This window comes from Oncorhynchus nerka, linkage group LG9b (assembly GCF_034236695.1).
Source record: "Oncorhynchus nerka isolate Pitt River linkage group LG9b, Oner_Uvic_2.0, whole genome shotgun sequence".
Taxonomy (NCBI): domain Eukaryota; kingdom Metazoa; phylum Chordata; class Actinopteri; order Salmoniformes; family Salmonidae; genus Oncorhynchus; species Oncorhynchus nerka.
The window spans coordinates 24,596,715-24,620,729 of NC_088424.1; the positions used below are offsets into that span (position 1 = coordinate 24,596,715).

Genomic DNA, 24,015 nt, shown 5'->3' on the forward strand with positions numbered 1-24,015 from the left:
AGGGTCTACAGGCAATTATGGACTACGAAAAGAAAACCAGCCACATTGTGGACACCGATGTCTTGCTTTCAGACAAGCTAAACACCATCTTTGCCCACGTTGAGGATAATACAGTGGCACCAACGCAGCACGCTACCAAGGACTGCGCCCCCTCCTTCTCCGTGGCAGACTTGAGTGAGACTCTTAAACGTGTTAATCCTCGCAAGCCTGCTGGCCCAGACGGCATCCCTAGACGCGTCCTCAGAGCATGCGCAGACCAGCTGGGGTGTTTACAGACATATTCAATCGCTCCGTATTCCAGTCTGCTGTCCCCACATGCCCCACATGCTTCAAGTTGGCCACCATTGTTCCTGTACCAAAGAACGCAAAGATAACTGAACTAAATGACTATCGCCCCGTAGCACACACTTCTGTCATCATGAAGTGCTTTGAGAGACAAGTCAAGGATCATATCACCTCCACCTTACCTACCACCCTAGACCCACACCCGTTTGCATACTGCCCCAACAGGTCCACAGACAATGCAATTGCCATCACACTGCCCTATCCCATATGGAGAAAAGGAATACCGATGTTAGAATGCTGTTCATTGACTACACCTCAGCATTCAACACCATAGTACCCTCCAAGCTCATCATTATGCAATTGGGTCCTGGACTTTTACGTGCCGCCCCCAGGTGGTGAAGGTAGGAAACAATATATCCACTTCACTGATCCTCAACACTGGGGCCCCACAAGGGTGCATGCTCAGCCCTCTCCTGTACTCCCTTTTCACTCACGACTGCGATCCCACAAAACGTCTCCAACTCAATCATCAAGTTTGCAGACTACACAACAGTAGTGGGCTTGATTACCAACAACGACGAGACAGCCTACAGGGAGGAGTTGAGGGCACTCGGCGTGTGGTGTCAGGAAAAACAACCTCTCACTCAACGTCAAGAAAATAAAGGAGATGATCGTGGACTTCAGGAAACAGCAGAAGGAGCACCCCCCTATCCACATCGACGGGACAGTAGTGGAGAAGGTGGAAAGTTAAGTTCCTCTGTGTACACATCACGGACAAACTGAAATGGTCCACCCACACAGACAGTGTGGTGAAGAAGCCGCAACAGTGCCTCTTCAACCTCTTTTCACCTAAAACCTAAAAGACTCAAACTTTTACAGATGCACAATCGAGAGCATACAGTCGGGCTGTATCGCCGCCTGGTACGACAACTTTACCGCCCTCCAGCGCAAAGCTCTCCAGAGGGTGGTGAGGTCTGCACAAAGCTCACCGGGGGCAAACTACCTTCCCTCCAGAACACCTACAGAAACCAATGTCACAGGAAGGCCAAAAAGATCATCAAGTACAACAACCACCCAAGCTACTGCCTTTTCACCCCGGCTATCATCCAGAAGGCGAGGTCAGTACAGGTGCATCAAAGCTGGGAGCGAGAGACTGAAAAACAGCTTCTATCAAGGCCATCAGACTGTTAAACAACCATCACTAAGAGAGGGTGCTGCAAACATACAGACACAAATCACTGACCACTTTAATAAATGGGTTCAATAAAAGGTATCACTATAATTTTAAGTAATGCCACTTTAATAATGTTTACATATCCGACATTACTCATCTCTTATGTACATACTGTATTTCATACCATCTATTGCATTTTGCCTATGCCGCACGGCCATCGCCCATCCATATAGTTTTATATGTACATATTCTTATTCCATCCCTTTACATTTGTGTGTATTAGGTAGTTGTTGGGGAATTGTTAGATATTACTGCACTGTCGGAAACTAGAAGCACAAGCATTTCGCTACACTCGCATTAACATCTGCCAACCATGTGTATATGTGACAAATAAAAATGTATTTTGTTTTACATTTAAATGGTAAAAGAGAAACAAAAATAGCTTCTTAGCAAAGAGCAATTTCTCAAGCAAGAATTTTGCTAGGACTGTCTGGGAGTGGCCTAAATAGGAAAGAAAAGAAAAAAATAGAAAGAGTTTTAGAACTTTTTCTTATTGCTCTAAGTTTAATAACTAATGTATGGCATCCAAACAAAACAGGCTGACATTTCAGGCAGTCTTTTCAAACAGCTCTTAGCTAAAAGGGCATTATCATAAAGTTCACAATATTATTCCAACCTTAGTGTGGAAATGCAGTACCAGTCAAAAGTTGACACACCTACTCATTCAAGGGTTTTTCTTTATCTTTACTATTTTATACATTGTAGATCATGTAGTAACCAAAAAAGTGTTAAACAAATCTAAATAGATTTTATATTTGAGATTCTTCAAAGACTTTTAAGCAGTTATAGTTGGTAAGCTTCACAACATAGAAAGTGACACAGCCTATTCCGACACTACACAAGGCCAACCATCCAGACACAATACGTTTCTTGAATAGCAACCACGCCTTGACTGGTGGAGCGTCTAACGCTCTGAATTCATAGCCTACTGATCTGAGAATCACGGGGTAACACATGCTGTTTCAGTTGCAAAACCATTTAGGCAAGAGTGAACCAAGAACATAATTGCAGCAACATGATAGTTTAGGTCTAGAGTAAAATGATTGGGCAAACAATAGAAAGCAGATAGGGGCTATACAGGTGATCTGTTAAAGTTGTCAACGATTATCAGATGAAGGTTTGAGTGATCAAATCCATAGGCCTACACCAATAGTTTAATTGTTTAGAGGTCTTACATGCTCGTCCTCGCTCGCATTTTTCTTTCGGTGGGGAACATGGGGTCTGCCGTCCGCCACGGGCTGCGGGGTCTTCCGTGTGTTGTTCTCCTCGTCCGCTACCTGTCCGCCGAGTAGGTGGCTGGCCTCAGGTGGGTGTGGGAAAGAATTATTCGTATTGATCTTACCGGCGAATCTCTGATACAGCGAAGCCATAAGTACAGTCAAAACCACTACAGCATGTCAAAGCAAGAGAAACCTCTCGTCTACGTGGACGAGTGTAGGCTACTGCTTCTTTTCTGTGCCTTTGGAGAGATCCGACAGCGGGTGGCCAATTTATCCGCTGGAATAAAGCGGAGATGGTTACAAAGAGAACAGGTAAATTATCCCGATAAAATAACTTGTAAAAACTGAAAACGTTTTCCTGGTTGAATTATAAAACAAACATAGCCTAACAAGCAAGTCCTCTGATCGATTGGATGTGTTTTGTCCTAAGGGAGCGGTGAGCAAGGCTACAGTAGGACGTTAATAGTCTGTGTCTGTATTCAGAGCACGTTGGTTCCCCTCTTCAGTTCGTTGATGCCTTCTCACAGCGCGATAGCAGCCCGTCTCTGTGGGTATCCAATCTGATATTCAATACAGTCTCAGAAAATTTAACCCAATCAAAATAACTAAAAAGGCTGCTAGACTTTCAACAGCTGTTTGGCGGCAAGAAAGACCCGGTGTGTGTGTGTGTATATGTGTGAAGGACGCCGAGAAGCAGTGGCGCCTCGGTGGACGCGTTCTGCATGAGAAGTGAAGTAAACGGACTATGCACAACCTATTATCTCAACAACACACCGCAGACTATAGCATACTGTACATAATGCACATTAATGTGGGGCAGAGAAGATTTCCTTTAATCCAATATTAGTCAATAAATAGTCCTGTCTCAAATGTGCTAATAGGCTACAAGCAGTCATGTAATCTGTAGAAATATTTTCGTTATTCCGTTCATTCCAGTCCCAATAACTGTTAATCCAGGACGGAGCTCGAGTGCCTCTCTGTGGCTCAATGAGAAACGACACTCATTCAGCAGAGGACGATGTTTATGACAGTTATAGTTTATAGTCTACATTGTATTTTATTCAACTTGTCTGAGCTTCTTCTCCACACTTGACTCTAGAATGCCTTGGCTATCTCTAACACGAATTCAACACATTCCTCTTGAATCCAGATACAAAAAGCATGTATTAATCACTTGAATCACCTGACGTTCTCTGGGAATGCGATGAGTGCGATTCAGTACCATGGACAGCGCCATAAACAGCACCCTGGACGCAGGTTGAGATTAATATGTTCCTAGATTAAAAAATGTCTGAAATCAAAAATGAGCTTTTTGGTATTAATTTAAGGTTAGGCATAAGGTTAGGAGTGCGATTGAGGTTAGGTTTAAAATCTGATTTTATTACCGTGGCTAGACAAGATTCATCCAAAAATGTCAACCTGCACTACGGACATCAACTGTGAACCCTTTCAGTGAGTTTATATCATAAAAATGAGTGTGTGGCTAATTATTGTGACTCAGAAGCACAGCGAGACCAGCTAGTCTTCACCATCATATACCTTTCCTCGCCTGCCCTAGTGGCCTTTTAGTAGTCAGCATTGTAACCTATGAGGATGGAGTTGTGAGGGATTCAAAGAAAACTCAGGCATGTCGGTGCATGCTGTTAAATGTATAATGTATTGGGGTGTTTGTGACACAGGGGGCTACTGAAGGGAGAACAACTCATAATAATGACAGGAACGGCACAAATGAATTGGCATCAAACACCTGCGTTTGATGTATTTGATACCATTCCACCGATTCCGCTCCAGTTATTACCAGGAGCCCGTTCTCCCTAGTTAAGGTGCCACCAACCTCCTGTGGTATGTGACCATGGTCAGTGGGGACAAGCAAATGTGGAGAGCGGAGAGCGTCCTCAGTCAGTTTCAGAGTGTCAAAGCACCCTGGCAGGCCTCTTCCCTGTGACAGCTCAGACCTCCATACTGGTGTTATGGTGGATTTCTGAGAAATGGGTCATCTACTGCACACACAAGTACAACTTCAAAGCAGCACCACTCACTATGATACCAAATAGACCATGCCGTAGACGCCATCAAGCGTTAATGTCATTTGACTAATAGGCTAGGACAGAAATCTATTGAAGTGGATTAAAACTATCCTCCTGATTCATTTCACAACTGTCTCATCTGCACAGAGAGACTAGAGTAATCACATGCTCCATCCTAATTAGAAATGACAGTTGGGAAAATATTGTAGATTCCAAAGTTAACAATGAGTGGGTTTCAATTAATTTTCCTTTTTCCATTGCGAGTCATTTTCATATCATTCCCCAGAGCCGCTGGAGGCTCATTGATTCATGAATTGAATTAAAAATGCATCCCTCCCTCTTCACTACAAAAAAACTTTTCCATTCCAAAACCAAGGGCCTAGAACACGTGTCAAACTTATTCCATGGAGGGCAGAGTGTCTGCGGAATTTCGCTCCTCCGTTGTACTTGATTGATCAATAAGGTCACTGATTAGTTAGGAACTCCCCTCACCTGGGTGTGTAGGTCTTAATTGGACACAAATTGAATGGAAATAATGAATATCAGCTTACACTTGGCCCTCCATGGAATGAATTTGATACCCATGGCCTAGAATATAAGGGTCATTGGTTGGAAAGGGTCAACTTCCGGGCTGGAGCGAGCGGTCGCATCCGCACTTCGGTCCGCAGGTAGTATAACTTTTCATTACATTTCATTACATTTCATTATAGTACAACGGTTTGATTTGTCTAATCTTAGCAATTTCTTCTTAGCTAGCTACATAGCCGTCTTTGTATCAAAGATAATTGCGTAATTATCGTATTTCGTCATCCTAACGTAGTCTACACTGCTATCTGCCCTGCAGCTAGCCAGCTAGCAAACGTCCACCGTCTACCGAATAGCAGCACTGTAGAAACTATTACACTCAACTGAACGACTTGATTAGTGTAGTGTTAGCTAGCTACATAGTTGTCTTTGCTGTCTTCGTATCCAAGATAATTGTGTAGTTTAGAGTGTGTAGTTTTAGAGTGATTATCTTAATTTACCGAGGTTAGCTAGCCAGCTATTTGTCGTCCTTAACGTAGGAGACACTGCTAGCTAGCCAACAGCTAGCCAACGTCTACCGAATAGAACTTCCGCACTCAACAACCCGGTCGCATTCCGCTTCGCTCCACAGGTAGTATCACATTTTCATTTCATTTCATTACAGTACAACGGTTTGATTTGTTTGATCGTAGCTAGCTACATAGCTAGCTACATAGCCGTCTTTGTATCAAAGATAATTGTGTAGTCTAGAGCGATTTTCTAGGTTAGCTAGCCAGCTATTGTCGTTCTTTTAACGCAACGTAACGTAATCAACACTGCTAGCTAGCCAGCTAGCCCCAGAATAGCAGCACTGTAGAAACTATTACACTCAACGGAACGACTTGATTAGTGTAGTGTCAACAACGCAGCCACTGCCAGCTAGCCTACAAAGTCAACAACGCAGCCACTGCCAGCTAGCCTACTTCAGCAGTACTGTATAATTTTAATCATTTTAGTCAATAAGATTCTTGCTACTTAAGCTTAACTTTCTAAAAATTCGAGACGTGTAGTCCACTTGTCATTCCAATCTCCTTTGCATTAGCGTAGCCTCTTCTGTAGCCTGTCAACTATGTGTCTGTCTATCCCTGTTCTCTCCTCTCTGCACAGACCATACAAACGCTCCACACCGCGTGGCCGCGGCCACCCTAATCTGGTGGTCCCAGCGCGCACGACCCACGTGGAGTTCCATGTCTCCGGTAGCCTCTGGAACTGCCGATCTGCGGCCAACAAGGCAGAGTTCATCTCAGCCTATGCCTCCCTCCAGTCCCTCGACTTCTTGGCACTGACGGAAACATGGATCACCACAGATAACACTGCTACTCCTACTGCTCTCTCTTCGTCCGCCCACGTGTTCTCGCACACCCCGAGAGCTTCTGGTCAGCGGGGTGGTTGCACCCGGATCCTCATCTCTCCCAAGTGGTCATTCTCTCTTTCTCCCCTTACCCATCTGTCTATCGCCTCCTTTGAATTCCAAGCTGTCACAGTTACCAGCCCTTTCAAGCTTAACATCCTTATCATTTATCGCCCTCCAGGTTCCCTCGGAGAGTTCATCAATGAGCTTGATGCCTTGATAAGCTCCTTTCCTGAGGACGGCTCACCTCTCACAGTTCTGGGCGACTTTAACCTCCCCACGTCTACCTTTGACTCATTCCTCTCTGCCTCCTTCTTTCCACTCCTCTCCTCTTTGACCTCACCCTCTCACCTTCCCCCTACTCACAAGGCAGGCAATACGCTCGACCTCATCTTTACTAGATGCTGTTCTTCCACTAACCTCATTGCAACTCCTCCAAGTCTCCGACCACTACCTTGTATCCTTTTCCCTCTCGCTCTCATCCAACACTTCCCACACTGCCCCTACTCGGATGGTATCGCGCCGTCCCAACCTTCGCTCTCTCTCCCCCGCTACTCTCTCCTCTTCCATCCTATCATCTCTTCCCTCTGCTCAAACCTTCTCCAACCTATCTCCTGATTCTGCCTCCTCAACCCTCCTCTCCTCCCTTTCTGCATCCTTTGACTCTCTATGTCCCCTATCCTCCAGGCCGGCTCGGTCCTCCCCTCCCGCTCCGTGGCTCGACGACTCATTGCGAGCTCACAGAACAGGGCTCCGGGCAGCCGAGCGGAAATGGAGGAAAACTCGCCTCCCTGCGGACCTGGCATCCTTTCACTCCCTCCTCTCTACATTTTCCTCTTCTGTCTCTGCTGCTAAAGCCACTTTCTACCACTCTAAATTCCAAGCATCTGCCTCTAACCCTAGGAAGCTCTTTGCCACCTTCTCCTCCCTCCCGAATCCTCCTCCCCCCCCCCCCTCCTCCCTCTCTGCAGATGACTTCGTCAACCATTTTGAAAAGAAGGTCGACGACATCCGATCCTCGCTTGCGAAGTCAAACGACACCGCTGGTTCTGCTCACACTGCCCTACCCTGTGCTCTGACCTCTTTCTCCCCTCTCTCTCCAGATGAAATCTCGCGTCTTGTGACGGCCGGCCGCCCAACAACCTGCCCGCTTGACCCTATCCCCTCCTCTCTTCTCCAGACCATTTCCGGAGACCTTCTCCCTTACCTCACCTCGCTCATCAACTCATCCCTGACCGCTGGCTACGTCCCTTCCGTCTTCAAGAGAGCGAGAGTTGCACCCCTTCTGAAAAAACCTACTCGATCCCTCCGATGTCAACAACTACAGACCAGTATCCCTTCTTTCTTTTCTCTCCAAAACTCTTGAACGTGCCGTCCTTGGCCAGCTCTCCCGCTATCTCTCTCAGAATGACCTTCTTGATCCAAATCAGTCAGGTTTCAAGACTAGTCATTCAACTGAGACTGCTCTTCTCTGTATCACGGAGGCGCTCCGCACTGCTAAAGCTAACTCTCTCTCCTCTGCTCTCATCCTTCTAGACCTATCGGCTGCCTTCGATACTGTGAACCATCAGATCCTCCTCTCCATCCTCTCCGAGTTGGGCATCTCCGGCGCGGCCCACGCTGGATTGCGTCCTACCTGACAGGTCGCTCCTACCAGGTGGCGTGGCGAGAATCCGTCTCCACACCACGTGCTCTCACCACTGGTGTCCCCCAGGGCTCTGTTCTAGGCCCTCTCCTATTCTCGCTATACACCAAGTCACTTGGCTCTGTCATAACCTCACATGGTCTCTCCTATCATTGCTATGCAGACGACACACAATTAATCTTCTCCTTTCCCCCTTCTGATGACCAGGTGGCGAATCGCATCTCTGCATGTCTGGCAGACATATCAGTGTGGATGACGGATCACCACCTCAAGCTGAACCTCGGCAAGACGGAGCTGCTCTTCCTCCCGGGGAAGGACTGCCCGTTCCATGATCTCGCCATCACGGTTGACAACTCCATTGTGTCCTCCTCCCAGAGCGCTAAGAACCTTGGCGTGATCCTGGACAACACCCTGTCGTTCTCAACTAACATCAAGGCGGTGGCCCGTTCCTGTAGGTTCATGCTCTACAACATCCGCAGAGTACGACCCTGCCTCACACAGGAAGCGGCGCAGGTCCTAATCCAGGCACTTGTCATCTCCCGTCTGGATTACTGCAACTCGCTGTTGGCTGGGCTCCCTGCCTGTGCCATTAAACCCCTACAACTCATCCAGAACGCCGCAGCCCGTCTGGTGTTCAACCTTCCCAAGTTCTCTCACGTCACCCCGCTCCTCCGCTCTCTCCACTGGCTTCCAGTTGAAGCTCGCATCCGCTACAAGACCATGGTGCTTGCCTACGGAGCTGTGAGGGGAACGGCACCTCAGTACCTCCAGGCTCTGATCAGGCCCTACACCCAAACAAGGGCACTGCGTTCATCCACCTCTGGCCTGCTCGCCTCCCTACCACTGAGGAAGTACAGTTCCCGCTCAGCCCAGTCAAAACTGTTCGCTGCTCTGGCCCCCCAATGGTGGAACAAACTCCCTCACGACGCCAGGACAGCGGAGTCAATCACCACCTTCCGGAGACACCTGAAACCCCACCTCTTTAAGGAATACCTAGGATAGGATAAAGTAATCCTTCTCACCCCCCTTAAAAGATTTAGATGCACTATTGTAAAGTGGCTGTTCCACTGGATGTCATAAGGTGAATGCACCAATTTGTAAGTCGCTCTGGATAAGAGCGTCTGCTAAATGACTTAAATGTAAATGTAATAAATGTTTATAAAATGTCATAGATAAAAGTACTTTGGTTGGTAAACATTCAACTTTTGCTACAATATTCAGTGTACTACTCTCTAAAATGACTCTCTAAAACGAGAATATTCAGATTTCTACTCTCTAAAATGATGGGTTGAATTGAGATATTCACTATAAATACAAAAATATGTGGTCACCCCTTCAAATTGGTGGATTCGGCTATTTCAGCCAAACCTTTTGCTGACAGGTGTATAAAACTGAGCACACAGCCATGCAATCTCCATAGACAATCATTGGCAGTAGAATGGCCTTACTGAAGAGCTCAGTGACTTTCAAAGTGGCACCGTCATAGTATGCCACCTTTCCAACAAGTCAGTTCTTCAAATTTCTGCCCTGCTAGAGCTGTTGTTGTGAAGTGAAAACGTCTAGGAGCAACAACAGCTAAGCCGCGAAGTGGTAGGCCACACAAGATCACAGAACGGGACCGCCGAGTGCTGAAGTGCATAGCGCGTAAAACCGCCTGTCCTCGGTTGCGACACTCACTACCGAGTTCCAAACTGCCTCTGGAAGCAACATAAGCACAATAACTGTTTATTGGGAGCTTCACGAGATGGGTTTCCATGGCTGAGCAGCCGCACACAAGCCTAAGATTACAATAAACAATGCCAAGCATTGGCTGGAGTGGTGTAAATCTCACTGACACTGATGAATCATGCTTTACCATTTGGCAGTCCGATAGACAAATCTGGGTTTGGTGGATGGAAGGAGAAAGCTACCTGCCCCAATGCATAGTGCCACATTTAAAGGTTGGTGGAGGAGGAATAATGGTCTGGAGCTGTTTTTTATGGATCGGGTTAGGCCCCTTAATTTTGGGGGGTGGATGGAAGGCATATAACACAAACGTAGAGCAACCCAAAGGTTGCGATTTCAAATCTCATTACAGAAAACGTTCACATGTTAGCTAACCCTTCCTCTAACCTTAACCCTTTAACCTGTTAGTACTCTAGGGGCAGTATTTCATTTTTGGATAAAAAGACGTGCCCGTTTTAAGCGCAATATTTTGTCACGAAAAGATGCTCGAATATGCTTGTAATTGATAGTTTTGGAAAGAAGAGACTCTTACGTATCCAGAACTGCAAAGATTTTCACTGTGAGTCCCTTAGAACAAATGCTTCGGGCAAAACCAAGATGTATGACCGACCAGGAAATGAACAGGATTTTTGAGGCTACGTTTTCCATGATCGCCTTATATGGCTGTGAATGCGACAGGAATCAACGGACACTTTATCTTGTTTCCCCAAGGTCTCTGCAGCATTGTGACGTATTTGTAGGCATATCATTGGAAGATTGACCATAAGAGACTACAATTGCCAAGTGTCCCGCTTGGTGTCTGCGTGGCATTTGGTGCGCAAAAGTCAGCTCCCAGTGTTTTTCCATTCGAATCAGACAACAAAGCAGGCTTCAAGGACGGTGCTTTCAATGGAGAGATATATGAGAAACCACCTTCAGGATTGATTCAAACAACGTTTTCCATGTTTCAGTCGATATTATGGAGTTAATTCGGAAAAAAGTTTGACGTGTAGGTGACTGAATTTTCGGTTAGTTTCGGTAGCCAAATGCATAGTAACAAAAGTGAACGATGTGTCCTACACAAGAATCTTTCAGGAAAAACTGGACATCTGCTATGTAACTGAGAGTCTCCTCATTGAAACATCTGAAGTTATTCAAAGGTAAATTATTTTATTTGATTCCTTGGCTGGTTTTTGTGAATATGTTGCGTGCTAAATGCTAACGCTAAATGCTAAGCTAGCTATCACCACTCTTACACAAATGATTGATTTTCTCTGGTTCTAAAGCATATTTTGAAAATCTGAGACGACAGGATTGTTAAGAAAAGGATAAGCTTGAGAGCAGGCATATTTATTCCATTTCATTTGCGATTTTTAGAAATCGCTAACGTTGCGTTATGGTAATGAGCTTGAGGCTGTAGTAACGATACCGCATGCGGGATGGGGCGGACTATGAGGTTAACTCCTAAACTTAACCCTAACCCGTAGCCTAGCTAATGTTACTGTAGGTAACTTTCTCTTGCCACTTGCCATGATTTACAATCTGAGCGCCGCCATGGATCGCGGTGTCCAGAATATGGACTGCTGAGAGACACAGGGAGTTTTTCCAGTGCCTCCACCAGCACAGTCGGGGTCTCCCCTGAGCGCCCCTATCCTGCCTGAACCTAGCAGGATCCATCTATCCATGCCACAGGTGTACGGCGGAGATGCTGCCGGCTGCAAGGGTTTCCTCCTCAAACTAAGCCTGTATCTGGCCACGGTCCACCCAGCTCCATCGGACCGTAAGAAGAGTTACGCCCTCCTCTCGTGCCTCACCGGGAAAGCCCTGGAGTGGGTCAGCGCTGTGTATGGAGATGGAAATGCGGTGTTGGACCATTTTGAGGAGTTCACCCACCGTTTCCGGTCAGTATTCGACCACCCACCCGAGGGCAGAGTGGCGGGTGAGCGTCTCTACCGTCTGAGGCAGGAGACTAGGAGCACCCAGGAGTTTGCTCTGGAGTTTAGGACCCTGGCTGCTGGCGCTGGATGGAGCGACAGGGCCCTGATCGACCATTACCGCTGTAGTCTACGCGAGGATGTCCGTCAGGGGGCTGGCCTGCAGAGACACCACCCTCACCTTCGACCAGCTGGTAGACCTGTCCATCCGGCTGGACAACATGCTGGCTACTCGTGGACGTCTAGATCGGGGTCTGGTTGTTCCATCCTCCCGCACCCTCTCTCCTGTACCCATGGAGTTGGGAGGGACGGTTCGCAGGGAGACCGGAGGGGGTTCCCGGTCGTGCTGGGTTGGTTCCTCTGGGAATCGAGGCAGCAGGCAGGGCACTCTGTCGTCACCCTAGGTGAGTAGGCACCATTCTCATCCAGAGCCCTGTTGCACATATGTTTGTCACTTTTCCTGAACTTTCCCCGCGTTTCCAGCATAAGGCGCTAGTAGATTCAGGCGCGGCTGGGAATTTCATTAATAAAGTGTTAGCGCATAGTTTAGGGATCCCCATTGTTCCTGTGGATGTGCCTTTCCCCGTTCACGCCTAAGATAGTCGACCATTAGGGTCAGGGTTTATCAGGGAGGACACCGCTCCTCATGCCGTATGTCATGCCGTATGTGTTGATGAATGCTCCATCAGTCTTCCAATCTTTTGTAGATGAGAATTTCAGAGACCTGCACGGGCAAGGTGTAATGGTGTACATTGATAACATTCTGATATACTCCGCTACACGCACCGAGCTTGTGTCCCTGGTGCGCAGAGTACTTGGTCGCCTGTTGGAGCATGACCTGTACGTCAAGGCTGAGAAATGCTTGTTCTTCCAACAGTCAGTCTCCTTCCTAGGGCATCGGATTTCCACGTCAGGAGTGGATATGGAGAGTGACAGCATTGCAGCCGTGCGTAATTGGCCGACTCCCACCCCGGTAAAGGAGGTGCAGCGATTCTTAGGGTTTGCCAACTACTACCGGAGGTTTATCCGGGGTTTTGGTCAGGTTGCTGCTCCCATTACCTGACTGCTAAAGGGGGGCCCGGTGCGCTTGCAGTGGTCAGCTGAGGCTCGGTTCCTGTGTTGGCTCATCCGGATCCCTCTTTGCCGTTCATAGTGGAGGTGGACGCATCCGAAGCTGGGATAGGAGCAGTGCTCTCTCAGCGCTCGGGTGAGCCACTGAAGCTCCGCCCCTGTGCCTTCTTTTCGAAGAAGCTCAGCCCCGCGGAGCGAAACTATGATGTGGGGGACCGGGAGCTGTTGGCTGTCGTCAAGGCTTTGAAAGCATGGAGACATTGGCTTGAGGGGGCTAAACACCCTTTTCTCATTTGGACTGACCATCGCAATCTGGAGTACATCCGGGAAGCGAGGAGACTGAATCCTCGCCAGGCAAGGTGGGCCATGTTTTTTCACCCGTTTTGTGTTTACCCTCTCTTACAGACCAGGCTCCCAGAACGTGAAGGCAGACGCACTGTCCCGGCTGTATGACACAGAGGAGCTGTACATGGATCCCACTCCCATACTCCCAGCCTCTTGTTTGGTGGCGCCGGTAGTGTGGGAGCTGGACGCGGACATTGAGCGGGCATCACGTGCACAGCCCTCTCCACCTCAGTGTCCAGCTGGGCGTCTGTACGTTCTGTCTGCTGTCAGCGACCGACTGATCTATTGGGCCCACACGTCACCCTCTGGTCATCCTGGGATAGGTCGGATGGTGCGCTGTCTTGATGGGAGGTACTGGTGGCCCACTTTAGCTAAGGACGTGAGGGTGTATGTGTCCTCCTGCTCAGTGTGCGCTCAGTGCAAGGCTCCTAGACACCTGCCCAGAGGTAAGTTACAACCTTTACCCGTTCCACAACGGCCGTGGTCGCACCTGTCGGTGGATTTCCTAACCGATCTTCCACCCTCACAGGGTAACACCACGATCCTGGTCGTTGTGGATCGTTTTTCTAAGTCCTGTCGTCTCCTCCCTTTGCCCGGTCTCCCTACGGCCTTACAAACATAGCCTGAGCCTTCTCAGATCTCTCTTCCACCCATTATGGGGTCTGAGCCACCAAAGCCTCCCACCATTAGCTCTGACAAAATGAAAACCCGCATTATTAGAAATATTTAGCGATCATACATTGTTTACCAGGGGGCAAGGCTACCGCCATAAAGGCTAATCTGAAGATGGTCTGGCGGAGGCTAAAATTGACGAGTGTAGAGAGCACAAAGATATACAGTTGAAGTCAGAGGTTTACATACACCTTAGCCAAATACATTTAAAAACTCAGTTTTTCACAATTCCTGACATTTAATCCAAGTAAAAATTCCCTGTTTTAGGTCAGTTAGGATCACCACTTTATTTTAATAATGTGAAATGTCAGAATAATAGGAGAGAGAATGACTTATTTTCGCTTTTATTTCTTTCATCACATTCCCAGTGTGTCAGAAGTTTACATACACTCAATTAGTATTTGGTAGCATTGCCTTTAAATTGTTTAACTTGGGTCAAACATTTTGGGTTGACGTCCACAAGCTTCCCACAATAAGTTGGGTGAATTTTGGCCTATTCCTCCTGACAGAGCTGGTGTAACTGAGTCAGGTTTGTAGACCTCCAGGTTTGTAGGCCTCCAACTTCCTGACTGATGTCTTGAGATGTTGCTTCAATATATCCACATCATTTCCCCCCTCATGATGCCATCTATTTTGTAAAGTGCACCAGTTCCTCCTGCAGCAAAGCACCCCCACAACATGGTGCTGCCACTCCCGTGCTTCACAGTTGGGATGGTGTTCTTCAGTCTGCAAGCCTCCCCCTTTTTCCTTCAAACATAAGGATGGTCATTCTGGCCAAACAGTTCTATTTTTGTTTCATCAGACCAGAGGACATTTCTCCAAAAAGTACTAACTTTGTCCCCATGTGCAATTGCAAACCGTAGTCTGGCCTTTTTTTTATTGCGGTTTTTGAGCAGTGGCTTCCGTGCTGAGCGGCCTTTCAGGTTATGTCCATATAGGACTCATTTTACTGTGGATATAGATACTTTTGTACCCGTTTCCTCCAGCATATTCACAAGGTCCTTTGCTGTTGTTCTGGGATTGATTTGCACTTTTCGCACCAAAGTAGGTTCATCTATAGGAGAAAGAATGCGTCTCCTTCCTGAGCGGTATGACGGCTGCATGGTCCCCTGGTGTATATACTTGCATACTATTGTTTGTACAGATGAACGCGGTACCTTCAGGCATTTGGAAATTGCTCCCAAGGATGAACCAGACTTGTGGAAGTCTACAATATTTTTTCTGAGGTCTTGGCTGATTTCTTTTGATTTTTCCATGATGTCAAGCAAAAAGGCACTGAGTTTGAAGGTAGGCTTTGAAATACATCCACAGGTACACTTCCTATTGATGCAAATTATGTCAATTAGCCTATCAGAAGCTTCTAAAGCCATGACATAATATTCTGTAATTTTCCAGGCTGTTTAAAGGAACAGTCAACTTAGTGTATGTAAACTTCTGACCCACTGGAATTGTGATACCGTGAATTATAAGTGAAATAATCTGTCTGTAAACAATTGTTGGAAAAATGACTTGTGTCATGCACAAAGTAGATGTCCTAACCAACTTGCCAAAACTATACTTTGTTAACAAGAAATGTGTGGAGTGGTTGAAAAATGAGTTTTAATGACTCCAACCTAAGTGTATGTAAACATCCGATATCGCACCAGCGGTGTTAGGATGAAACAGTTAGAGATCACCAAGCACAACATAGCTTCAGCGTGAAACTTAGCTAGAAAGATGTTTCGGCATCGAGTAATTGTCTCTGGCCCCCTCCCAGTTAGGGAGAGTGAGGAGCTCTACAGCAGACTTGTTCAACTCAATCACTGTTTGAAAACTGTTTACTGCTCCTCCCAAAAGATTTAATTTGTAGATAATTGGCCCTCTTCCTGGGACCAAGCCTGGCATGCTGAGGAGTGACGGATTCCATCCTAGCTGGAGGGGTGCTCTCATCTTATCTATCAACATAGACAGGGCTCTAACTCCACAAAGAGATAGGGTGCAGGCTAAGCAACAGGCTGTTAGCCAGTCTGCCAGATTAGTGTAGTCTGCCCCTAGCACAGTCAGTGTAGTCAGCTCAGTTTTCCACATAGAGAACGTGTCTGTGTCTAGATCTAGGTCTCGCAAAACTAAACATGGCGGTGTTCGCCTTAGCAATCTCATTGGAATTAATTATTCATCCATTCCTGTCACATCTCAAAAACAAGACTACTAAAATGGTAGTTTCCTCACTTCCCAGGCAGTAATAGTCAATGAACAAATCACTGATCATAAACTCGAACGGACAGAAACATGGCTTAAACCTGATTAATTTACTGCGTTTAATGATGCCTCTTCTCCAGGTTACACTAGTGATCATATCCCCTGCGCATCCTGCAAAGATGGAGGTGTTGCTAACATTTACGACAGGAAATGTCAATTTACGAAAGACTGCATTTTTGTCTTTTGAGGTTCTAGTCATGAAATATATGCAGCCTGCTCAATCACTTTTTATAGCTACTTTTTACCGGCCTCCTGGGCAAATTTTATGAAAATCAAATACAGAAATATTCTATTTACATAAGTATTCACACCCGAGTCAATATAATAACTTTTGGCAGCGATTACAGCTGTGAGTCTTTCTGGGTAAGGCTCTAAGAGCTTTGCACACCTGGAATGTACAATACTTGCACATTATTATTTAAAACAATCTTCAAGCTCTGTCAAGTAGGTTGTTAATCATTGCTAGACAGACATTGTTAAGTCTTGCCATAGATTTTCAAGCCCATTTAAGTCCAAATTGGAACTAGGCCACTCAGGAACATTCAATGTAATCTTCATAATCAACTCCAGTGTATATTGGGCCTTGTGTTTTAAGTTTTTGTCCTGCTGAAAGGTGTCTGTTGGAAAGCAGACTGAACCAGGTTTTCCTCTTGGATTTTGCCTGGGATTAGCTCTATTTCATTTATTTTTATCCTGAAAATCTCCCTCATCCTTGACGCTGACCAGCATACCAATAACATGATGAAGCCACGACCATGCTTGAAAATATGAAGAGTGGCACTCAGTGAAGTGTTGTATTTGCCACAAGCGTAATGCTTTGTAGTCAGGACATAAAGTTCATTTCTTTGCCACATTTTTGGCAGTTTTACTTTAGTTCCTTATTGCAAACAGGATGCATGTTTTGGAATATTTTTTCATCTGTACAGGTTTACTTCTTTTCACTTTGTAGTTACTCCACAATACTAACCTAAATGACAATGTTTATCCATCCTCAGTTATCTTCTATCACAAACATTAAACTCTAACTGTTTTAATGTCACCATTGGCCTCATGGTGAAATGGTGAGCAGTTTCCTTCTTCTCTGGTAACTAAGTTAGGAAGGACAACTGTATCTTTGTAGTGACTGGGTGTATTGGTACACCACCCAAAGTGTAATTAACAACTTCACCATGCTCAAAGGGATATATTCAGCAGTGATGAATTCGTGAATTTCTTTGACAAAAAGATAATGATAATTAGAAAACAAATTACGTACTCCTCTTTGAATATCCGTATTTCTCCAAAACTGTGTTTTCCTGAGTCTTCAAAAAACTGCCAGGACCTCGTTTCAATGGAGACACACATTTTTTAAAATCCTGTATCGCTTGACACATTCATGAAAATCGTCATGGCCTCTAACACTTCAGCTGTTTACTGGACCCTATTCCAACTAAACTACTGAAAGAGCTACTTCCTGTGCTTGGCCCTCCTACAGTATGTATAACACAATAAACATCTCCCTATCCTCCAGATGTGTACAAAACTCACTAAATGTAATAAAGCCCCTCCTGAAAAAAAGCCCCACACCCCCCAAAAAAACTATTAGCCTACATCGAATCTCCCATTCCTCTCAAAAAGATATATCATCCACTACAGTTGAGGAACAATGGGAAAGTAATTCTGCTTTGAAAGTTGATAAACTTGTAACCTTCTTTGTTTGCACCCATTCAGCATCGTTCACACCCTCTTAAGCTTTAACCCCACCAATCTCTTTAAGGGTTGAGCTGAGCGTTCTGTCCTTACAACAGCAGTCAAGCACCCAAGCTAACTTGCTAGCTACTGCCAGACACAAATGAGAGAACAGCTCACTGACCATTTTACTCACCCTAGCGGAGCTGGTTAAGCTGTTTTTCTGTTATCCAAAGCATTGGTGATGGCAACTGTGCTGCTGGCAACAATGAACTTTAATGAACGTTTATTGACACCGGCCATATTCAACAGGTGATGAGCATTTGTAAATTCACACTCTAGCTAGCTAGCTAAACAAAGAAACATAATCCCAACTCATGACGTTACTACCCTGCATGAATCTGCAGGTAGCTAACCAACCAGGTTCAATATTAGCTAGATAATATTAGGCTATAACTAGCAAAGCAAATGGCTCTGAGATAAGAATAATATTACTACACAGATCATACACAACATTAGCTAGCGAGCCAGCCAGCTAACGCTAGCTAGCTAGCCAACAGTACACTTTAACTTGAAATGAAAACAACTTTCTGACAACAAAATTAGAAATGTGTAATATATGAACATGTAGCTAGCTAGACTCTCTTACCTGTACATATGGACGGACGCTTCTCACTCTCTGTCACGGATGCCATGGTTGCCCTTAGTTTGAAGATGTAATCCGGAGACGGGTGTTCTCCATCTCCTTAGCTATCATACACTAATTCCATTGTTACAAAAGTCAGTCCTCCAGAAAGTGGAGAGCAATACTTATGCAGTTCCACTACGCGATATACATTTTTTTTAAAGCCACGTTAGATAGGATTACCTACACATACTGACATAAGTGTGCTATATGGCAGACCAATCTGAACTCATCTCTCGGCATGTCCAGCAGCTTTTTCTATGGCTAAACCAACTAGGCTCGTAATTTAACATTTCTATTCATATTTACAAATTTGCATACAAGTTTGTTATTAAGACACATGAAAGTTCACATGTTCCAGAAGGCATTTCGGCCAGAAAAAGCATTTTGATTTAAAAAAAAATGTTTACGTTCAAATGGCTCTCCTGTGAAGTAGTGACGTGCGACATACACCTAGTTTCCTGAAATGAGTCACATGCTGCTGCTACTCTGTTTATTATATATGCTGATTGCTTAGTCACTTTTACCCTACCTACATGTACATACAGTATTACCTCTACCTCGTAACCCTGCACATTGACTCAGTACCAGTACATATAGACTTGATACTGTTATTTTATTGTGTTACCAATTTCCTTTTTTATTGAGCACATTTCTCTTCCTTTTAACTCTGCATTGAGGGTAGAGTTGAAATCTACTGCAGAGATAGTATGACAGAACTCTGCAGGCTATCCGGGTCTGTGCCCAAACAATTCGAGCTTCCACTTTTAAAAATCCACCTTTCCAGAAACAAGTCTCTCACCGTTGCCACTTGTTATAGACCCCCTTCAGCCCCTAGCTGTGCCCTGGACACCATATGTGAATTCATTTCCCCCCATTTATCTTCAGAGTTTGTACTGTTTGGTGACCTAAACTGGGACATGCTTAACACCCCGGCCATCCTACAATCTTAGCTAGATGCCCTCAATCTCACACAAATTATCAAGGAACCTACCAGGTACAACCCTAAATCCACAACCATGGGCAACCTCTTAGATATCATCCTGACCAACTTAGCCTCTAAATACACCTCTGCTGTCTTCAACCAGAATCTCAGCGATCACTGCCTCATTGCCTGCGTACGTAATGGGTCCACGGTCAAACGACCACCTCTTATCACTGTCAAACGCTCCCTAAAACACTTCAGCGAGCAGGAATTTCTAATCGACCTGGTCCGTGTATCCTGGAAGGATATTGACCTCAACCCATCAGTAGAGGATGCCTGGCTGCTCTTTAAAAGTGCTTTCCTCACCATCTTAAATAAGCATGCCCCATTCAAAAAAATTATGAACTAAGAACAGATATAGCCCTTGGTTCACCCCAGACTTGACTGCCCTTGAACAGCACAAAAACATCCTGTGGCGTTCTGCATTAGCATCGAATTGCCCCCGTGATATGCAACTTTTCAGGGAAGTCAGGAACCAATAGATACAGTCAGTTAAGAAAGCTAAGGCTAGCTATTGCAAACAGAAATTTGCATCCTGTGGCACTAATTTCAAAAAGTTTTGGGACACTGAAGTCCATGGAGAATAAGAACACCTCCCAGTTGCCCACTGCACTGAGGATAGGAAACACTGTCACCAATCTACGATAATAGATCATTTCAATAAGAATTTTTCTATGGCTGGCCATGCTTTCCACCTGGCTACCCCTACCCTGGCCAACATCTCAGCACCCCCTGCAGCAACCATGGCCTCCAACTGGTAAAGCCCCGCCTTATCTCAGCTCACTGGACACCATAGCAACACCCACCCGTAGCACGCGCTCCAGGAGGTATATTTCACTGGTCATCCCCAAAGCCAACACTTTCTTTGGCCGCCTTTCCTTCCAGTTCTCTATTGCCAATGACTGGAAAGAATAGCAAAAATCACTGAAGCTGGAGTCTTATATCTCCCTCTCTAACTTTAAGCATCAGCTGTCAGAGCAGCTTACCGATCACTGTACCTGTACACAGCCAATCTGTAAATAGCACACCCAACTACTTCATCCCCATATTGTTAATTTGCCTCTTGCTCTTTTGCACCCCAGTATCTCTACTTGCACATTATCATCTGCACATCTATCACTCCAGTGTTAATGCTAAATTGTAATTATTTCACCTCTATGGCCTATTTATTGCCTGTTTATTTATGTGTAACTCTGTGTTGTTGTTTTTGTTGCACTGCTTTGCTTTATCTTGGCCAGTTCGCAGTTGTAAATGAGAACTTGTTCTCAACTGGCCTACCTGGTTAAATAAAGGTGAAATTAAAAAAAGAGTTGGGAAAAAGTCTACACCTGTTGTATTCGGCGCATGTGACAAATACAATTAGACTTCTTTGGTACAATAGACTGTGTTTAAAGGACTCATGCATAGGGTTTTTTGCGGGACCGTATTACCTCCACACCGGAGGTCACGAGTCATGAAGGCAGTCAAATTCCATGTGACCATTTAGGTCACTGTAATTTCTCCAAGCTCTGATGCTGCTCATGGTCATTAGTTAATCGACCAATCTTGCCAACTGCCTGGTACTCAGCACTCTATTGGTCCTCTAATCACTCTGACATAAATTAAAATGTAATCGAAAAGTCGAATCAATCACTTAGATGAGCGCCCATGAGCTCATGTTGCCCAACATTTCTATAGGCAATGCAATTGCGCGAGAAAACAGAGTGATGGCCTATACTAAATAGAGGATCCCTTCAGCTTTCTATAGGCTAGGCCTAATATATTTATTTCTCATCTTTCCTAATATTAAGCACATTGCTTATCTTTACAACAGGAGTATAGCCTACCTGGCTGGCATGAAAATGAATCACGAGAAAGATCGTTCTCCATCCGCTATTTATTTGCATAGATGACATGTACAGTTGTGGCCAAAAGTTGAGAATGAAACAAATATTAATTTCCACAAAGTTTGCTGCTTCAGTGTCTTCAGATATTTTTGTCAGATGTTACTATGGAATACTGAAGTATAATTACAAGCATTTCATAAGTGTCAAAGGCTTTTATTGACAATATTATGAAGTTGATGCAAAGAGTAAATATTTGCAGTGTTGATCCCTTCTTTTTCAAGACCTCTGCAATCCGCCCTGGCATGCTGTCAATTAACTTCTGAGCCACATCCTGACTGATGGCAGCCCATTCTTGCCTATTCAATGCTTAGAGTTTGTCAGAATTTGTGTTGTTTTGTTTGTCCACCCACCTCTTGAGGATTGACCACAAGTTCTCAATGGGATTAAGGTCTGTGGAGTTCTGGCCATGGACCCAGAATATCGATGTTTTGTTCCCCGAGCCACTTAGATATCACTTTTGCCTTATGGAAAAGTGCTCAATCATGCCGGAAAAGGCATTGTTAGTCACCAGACTGTTCTGGGATGGTTGGGAGAAGTTGCTCTCAGAGGATGTGTTGGTACCATTCTTTATTCATGGCTGTGTTCTTAGGCAAAATTGTGAGTGAGCCCACTCCCTTGGCTGAGAAGCAACCCCACACATGAATGCTCGCAGGATGCTTTACTGTTGACATGACACAGGACTGATGGTAGCGCTCACCTCTTCTTCTCCGGACAAGATTTTTTCCGGATGCCCCAAACAATCGGAAAGGGGATTCATCAGAGAAAATTATTTTACCCCAGTCCTCAGCAGTCCAATCCCTGTACCTTTTGCAGAATATCAGTTTGTCACTGATGTTTTTCCTGGAGAGAAGTGGCTTCTTTGCTGCCCTTCTTGACACCAGGCCATCCTCCAAAAGTCTTCGCCTCACTGTGCATGCTAATGCACTCACACATGCCTGATTCCATTCCTGAGCAAGCGCTGTATTGGTGGTGCCCCGATCCCGCAGCTGAATCAACTTTAGGAGACGGTCCTGATGCTTGCTGCAATTTCTTGGGCGCCCTGAAGCCTTCTTCACAACAATTGAACCGCTCTACTTGAAGTTCTTGATGATTCGATAAATGGTTGATTTAGGTGCAATCTTACTGGCAGCAATGTCCTTGCCTGTGAAGCCCTTTTCCTGCAAAGTAATGATGACGGCACGTGTTTCCTTGCAGGTAACCATGGTTGACAGAGGAAGAACAATGATTCCAAGCACCACTCTCCTTTTGAAGCTTCCAGTCTGTTATTCAAACTCAAATCAGCATGACAGAGTGATCTCCAATCTTGTCCTCGTCAACACTCACACCTGTGTTAAAGAGAGAATCACTGACATGTCAGCTGGTCCTTTTATGGCAGGGCTGAAATGCAGTGGAAATGTTTTTGGGGGATTCGCATGGCAAAGAGGGATTTTGCAATTAATTGCAATTCAGCTGATCACTCTTCATAACATTCTGTAACATTCTGGAGTATATGCAAATTGCCATTGTGAAAATTAATATTTGTGTCATTCTCAAAACTTTTGGCCACGACTATATTTTTTACCGCTGCCCCCGTTGAGACAGGTGCAAGATAATGGTCCATTCTAAATCAAAACCATTTTCACGTATTTAGTATACAGAAAGATTAAATCAAGAATAGTCTGATGGGTGACAATATTAGCCTTTCACTTGTGAATTATATATTACCACTTGTGAACGATGCCCAACATAAAAGTTTTTTTGGCAACTTTTTCTAATCATAGTCGCACACCTCATGTAGCCTAGGCCTATATGTTTGATAAGGTTTGTATCACAACTAAATTGGCCCAAAAATGTCTTAAGATTAAGCACATTAATCCGCTTTACAAAGGGTTTAGTGCCTAACTGGCATACGTAAACAGCGCATGAGTTTCAAGTTTGGAGAAGATCATTTTAACCATAAAAATGCACCTTAATCATAAAAGCATTACATGCATAAATCCCAATTGCGGTCACGTTTGATAATGGTGCTTTCCCGCTATTGTAGCATTCCTGCTTATAGCCTTCTGCCATGTGCGCATTGCTGCACTTATAATGTGAAGAAAAAGGTAAATAGTTTATCAACATTATAAGCTAAAAGTTGTTGTGCCAGCCACATTGTGTAAAAAACATTTTTTTTTATGCTAGTGGTTGTATTAATTTGGGATCTATTGCATCCCACAACTGTCCCAGATAATGTTTGGAATATTTGGTTTGGAATATTTATTTCTCACACAGAATAGGTTGACTTTTGTACAATAGTGGATAGTAGATTGACATAGGCTAGTGCTTTTGCTGTTCGTTAGGCCTACTCATCTTGTTGGCTGATGAAAAGTAAATGTGAAAAGTTCCAATATCTTCAATATGCATCTATCAAAATTCGATCACCCGATCATGTGATACCACCCTCCATCCCACAGCTGGCTTGCTTCTGAAGCTAAGCAGGGTTGGTCCTGGTCGTTCCCTAGATGGGAGACTGCTGGAAG

The 24,015-nt window shown here is 45.1% G+C and overlaps 1 protein-coding gene across 3 annotated transcripts in view; it reads right to left on the reverse strand.

Moving 5' to 3' along the window:
• The window catches only part of LOC115114489 (dipeptidyl aminopeptidase-like protein 6), a 182,433-nt gene that overhangs the window by 131,512 nt on the left and 26,906 nt on the right, over window positions 1-24,015 (reverse strand). Inside the window, exon 1 of one of the 3 annotated variants that reach the window (XM_029642760.2) lies at window positions 2,695-2,973. The exons of 1 other annotated variant lie outside the window; for it this stretch is intronic. In XM_029642760.2, coding sequence (XP_029498620.1) covers window positions 2,695-2,889 — 195 coding nt within the window. In that variant the 5' untranslated portion in view covers window positions 2,890-2,973. Of the gene's footprint in view, window positions 1-2,694; window positions 2,977-24,015 lie in introns of those variants that run through there. One more of the 3 variants, XM_029642762.2, reaches the window with a different exon arrangement.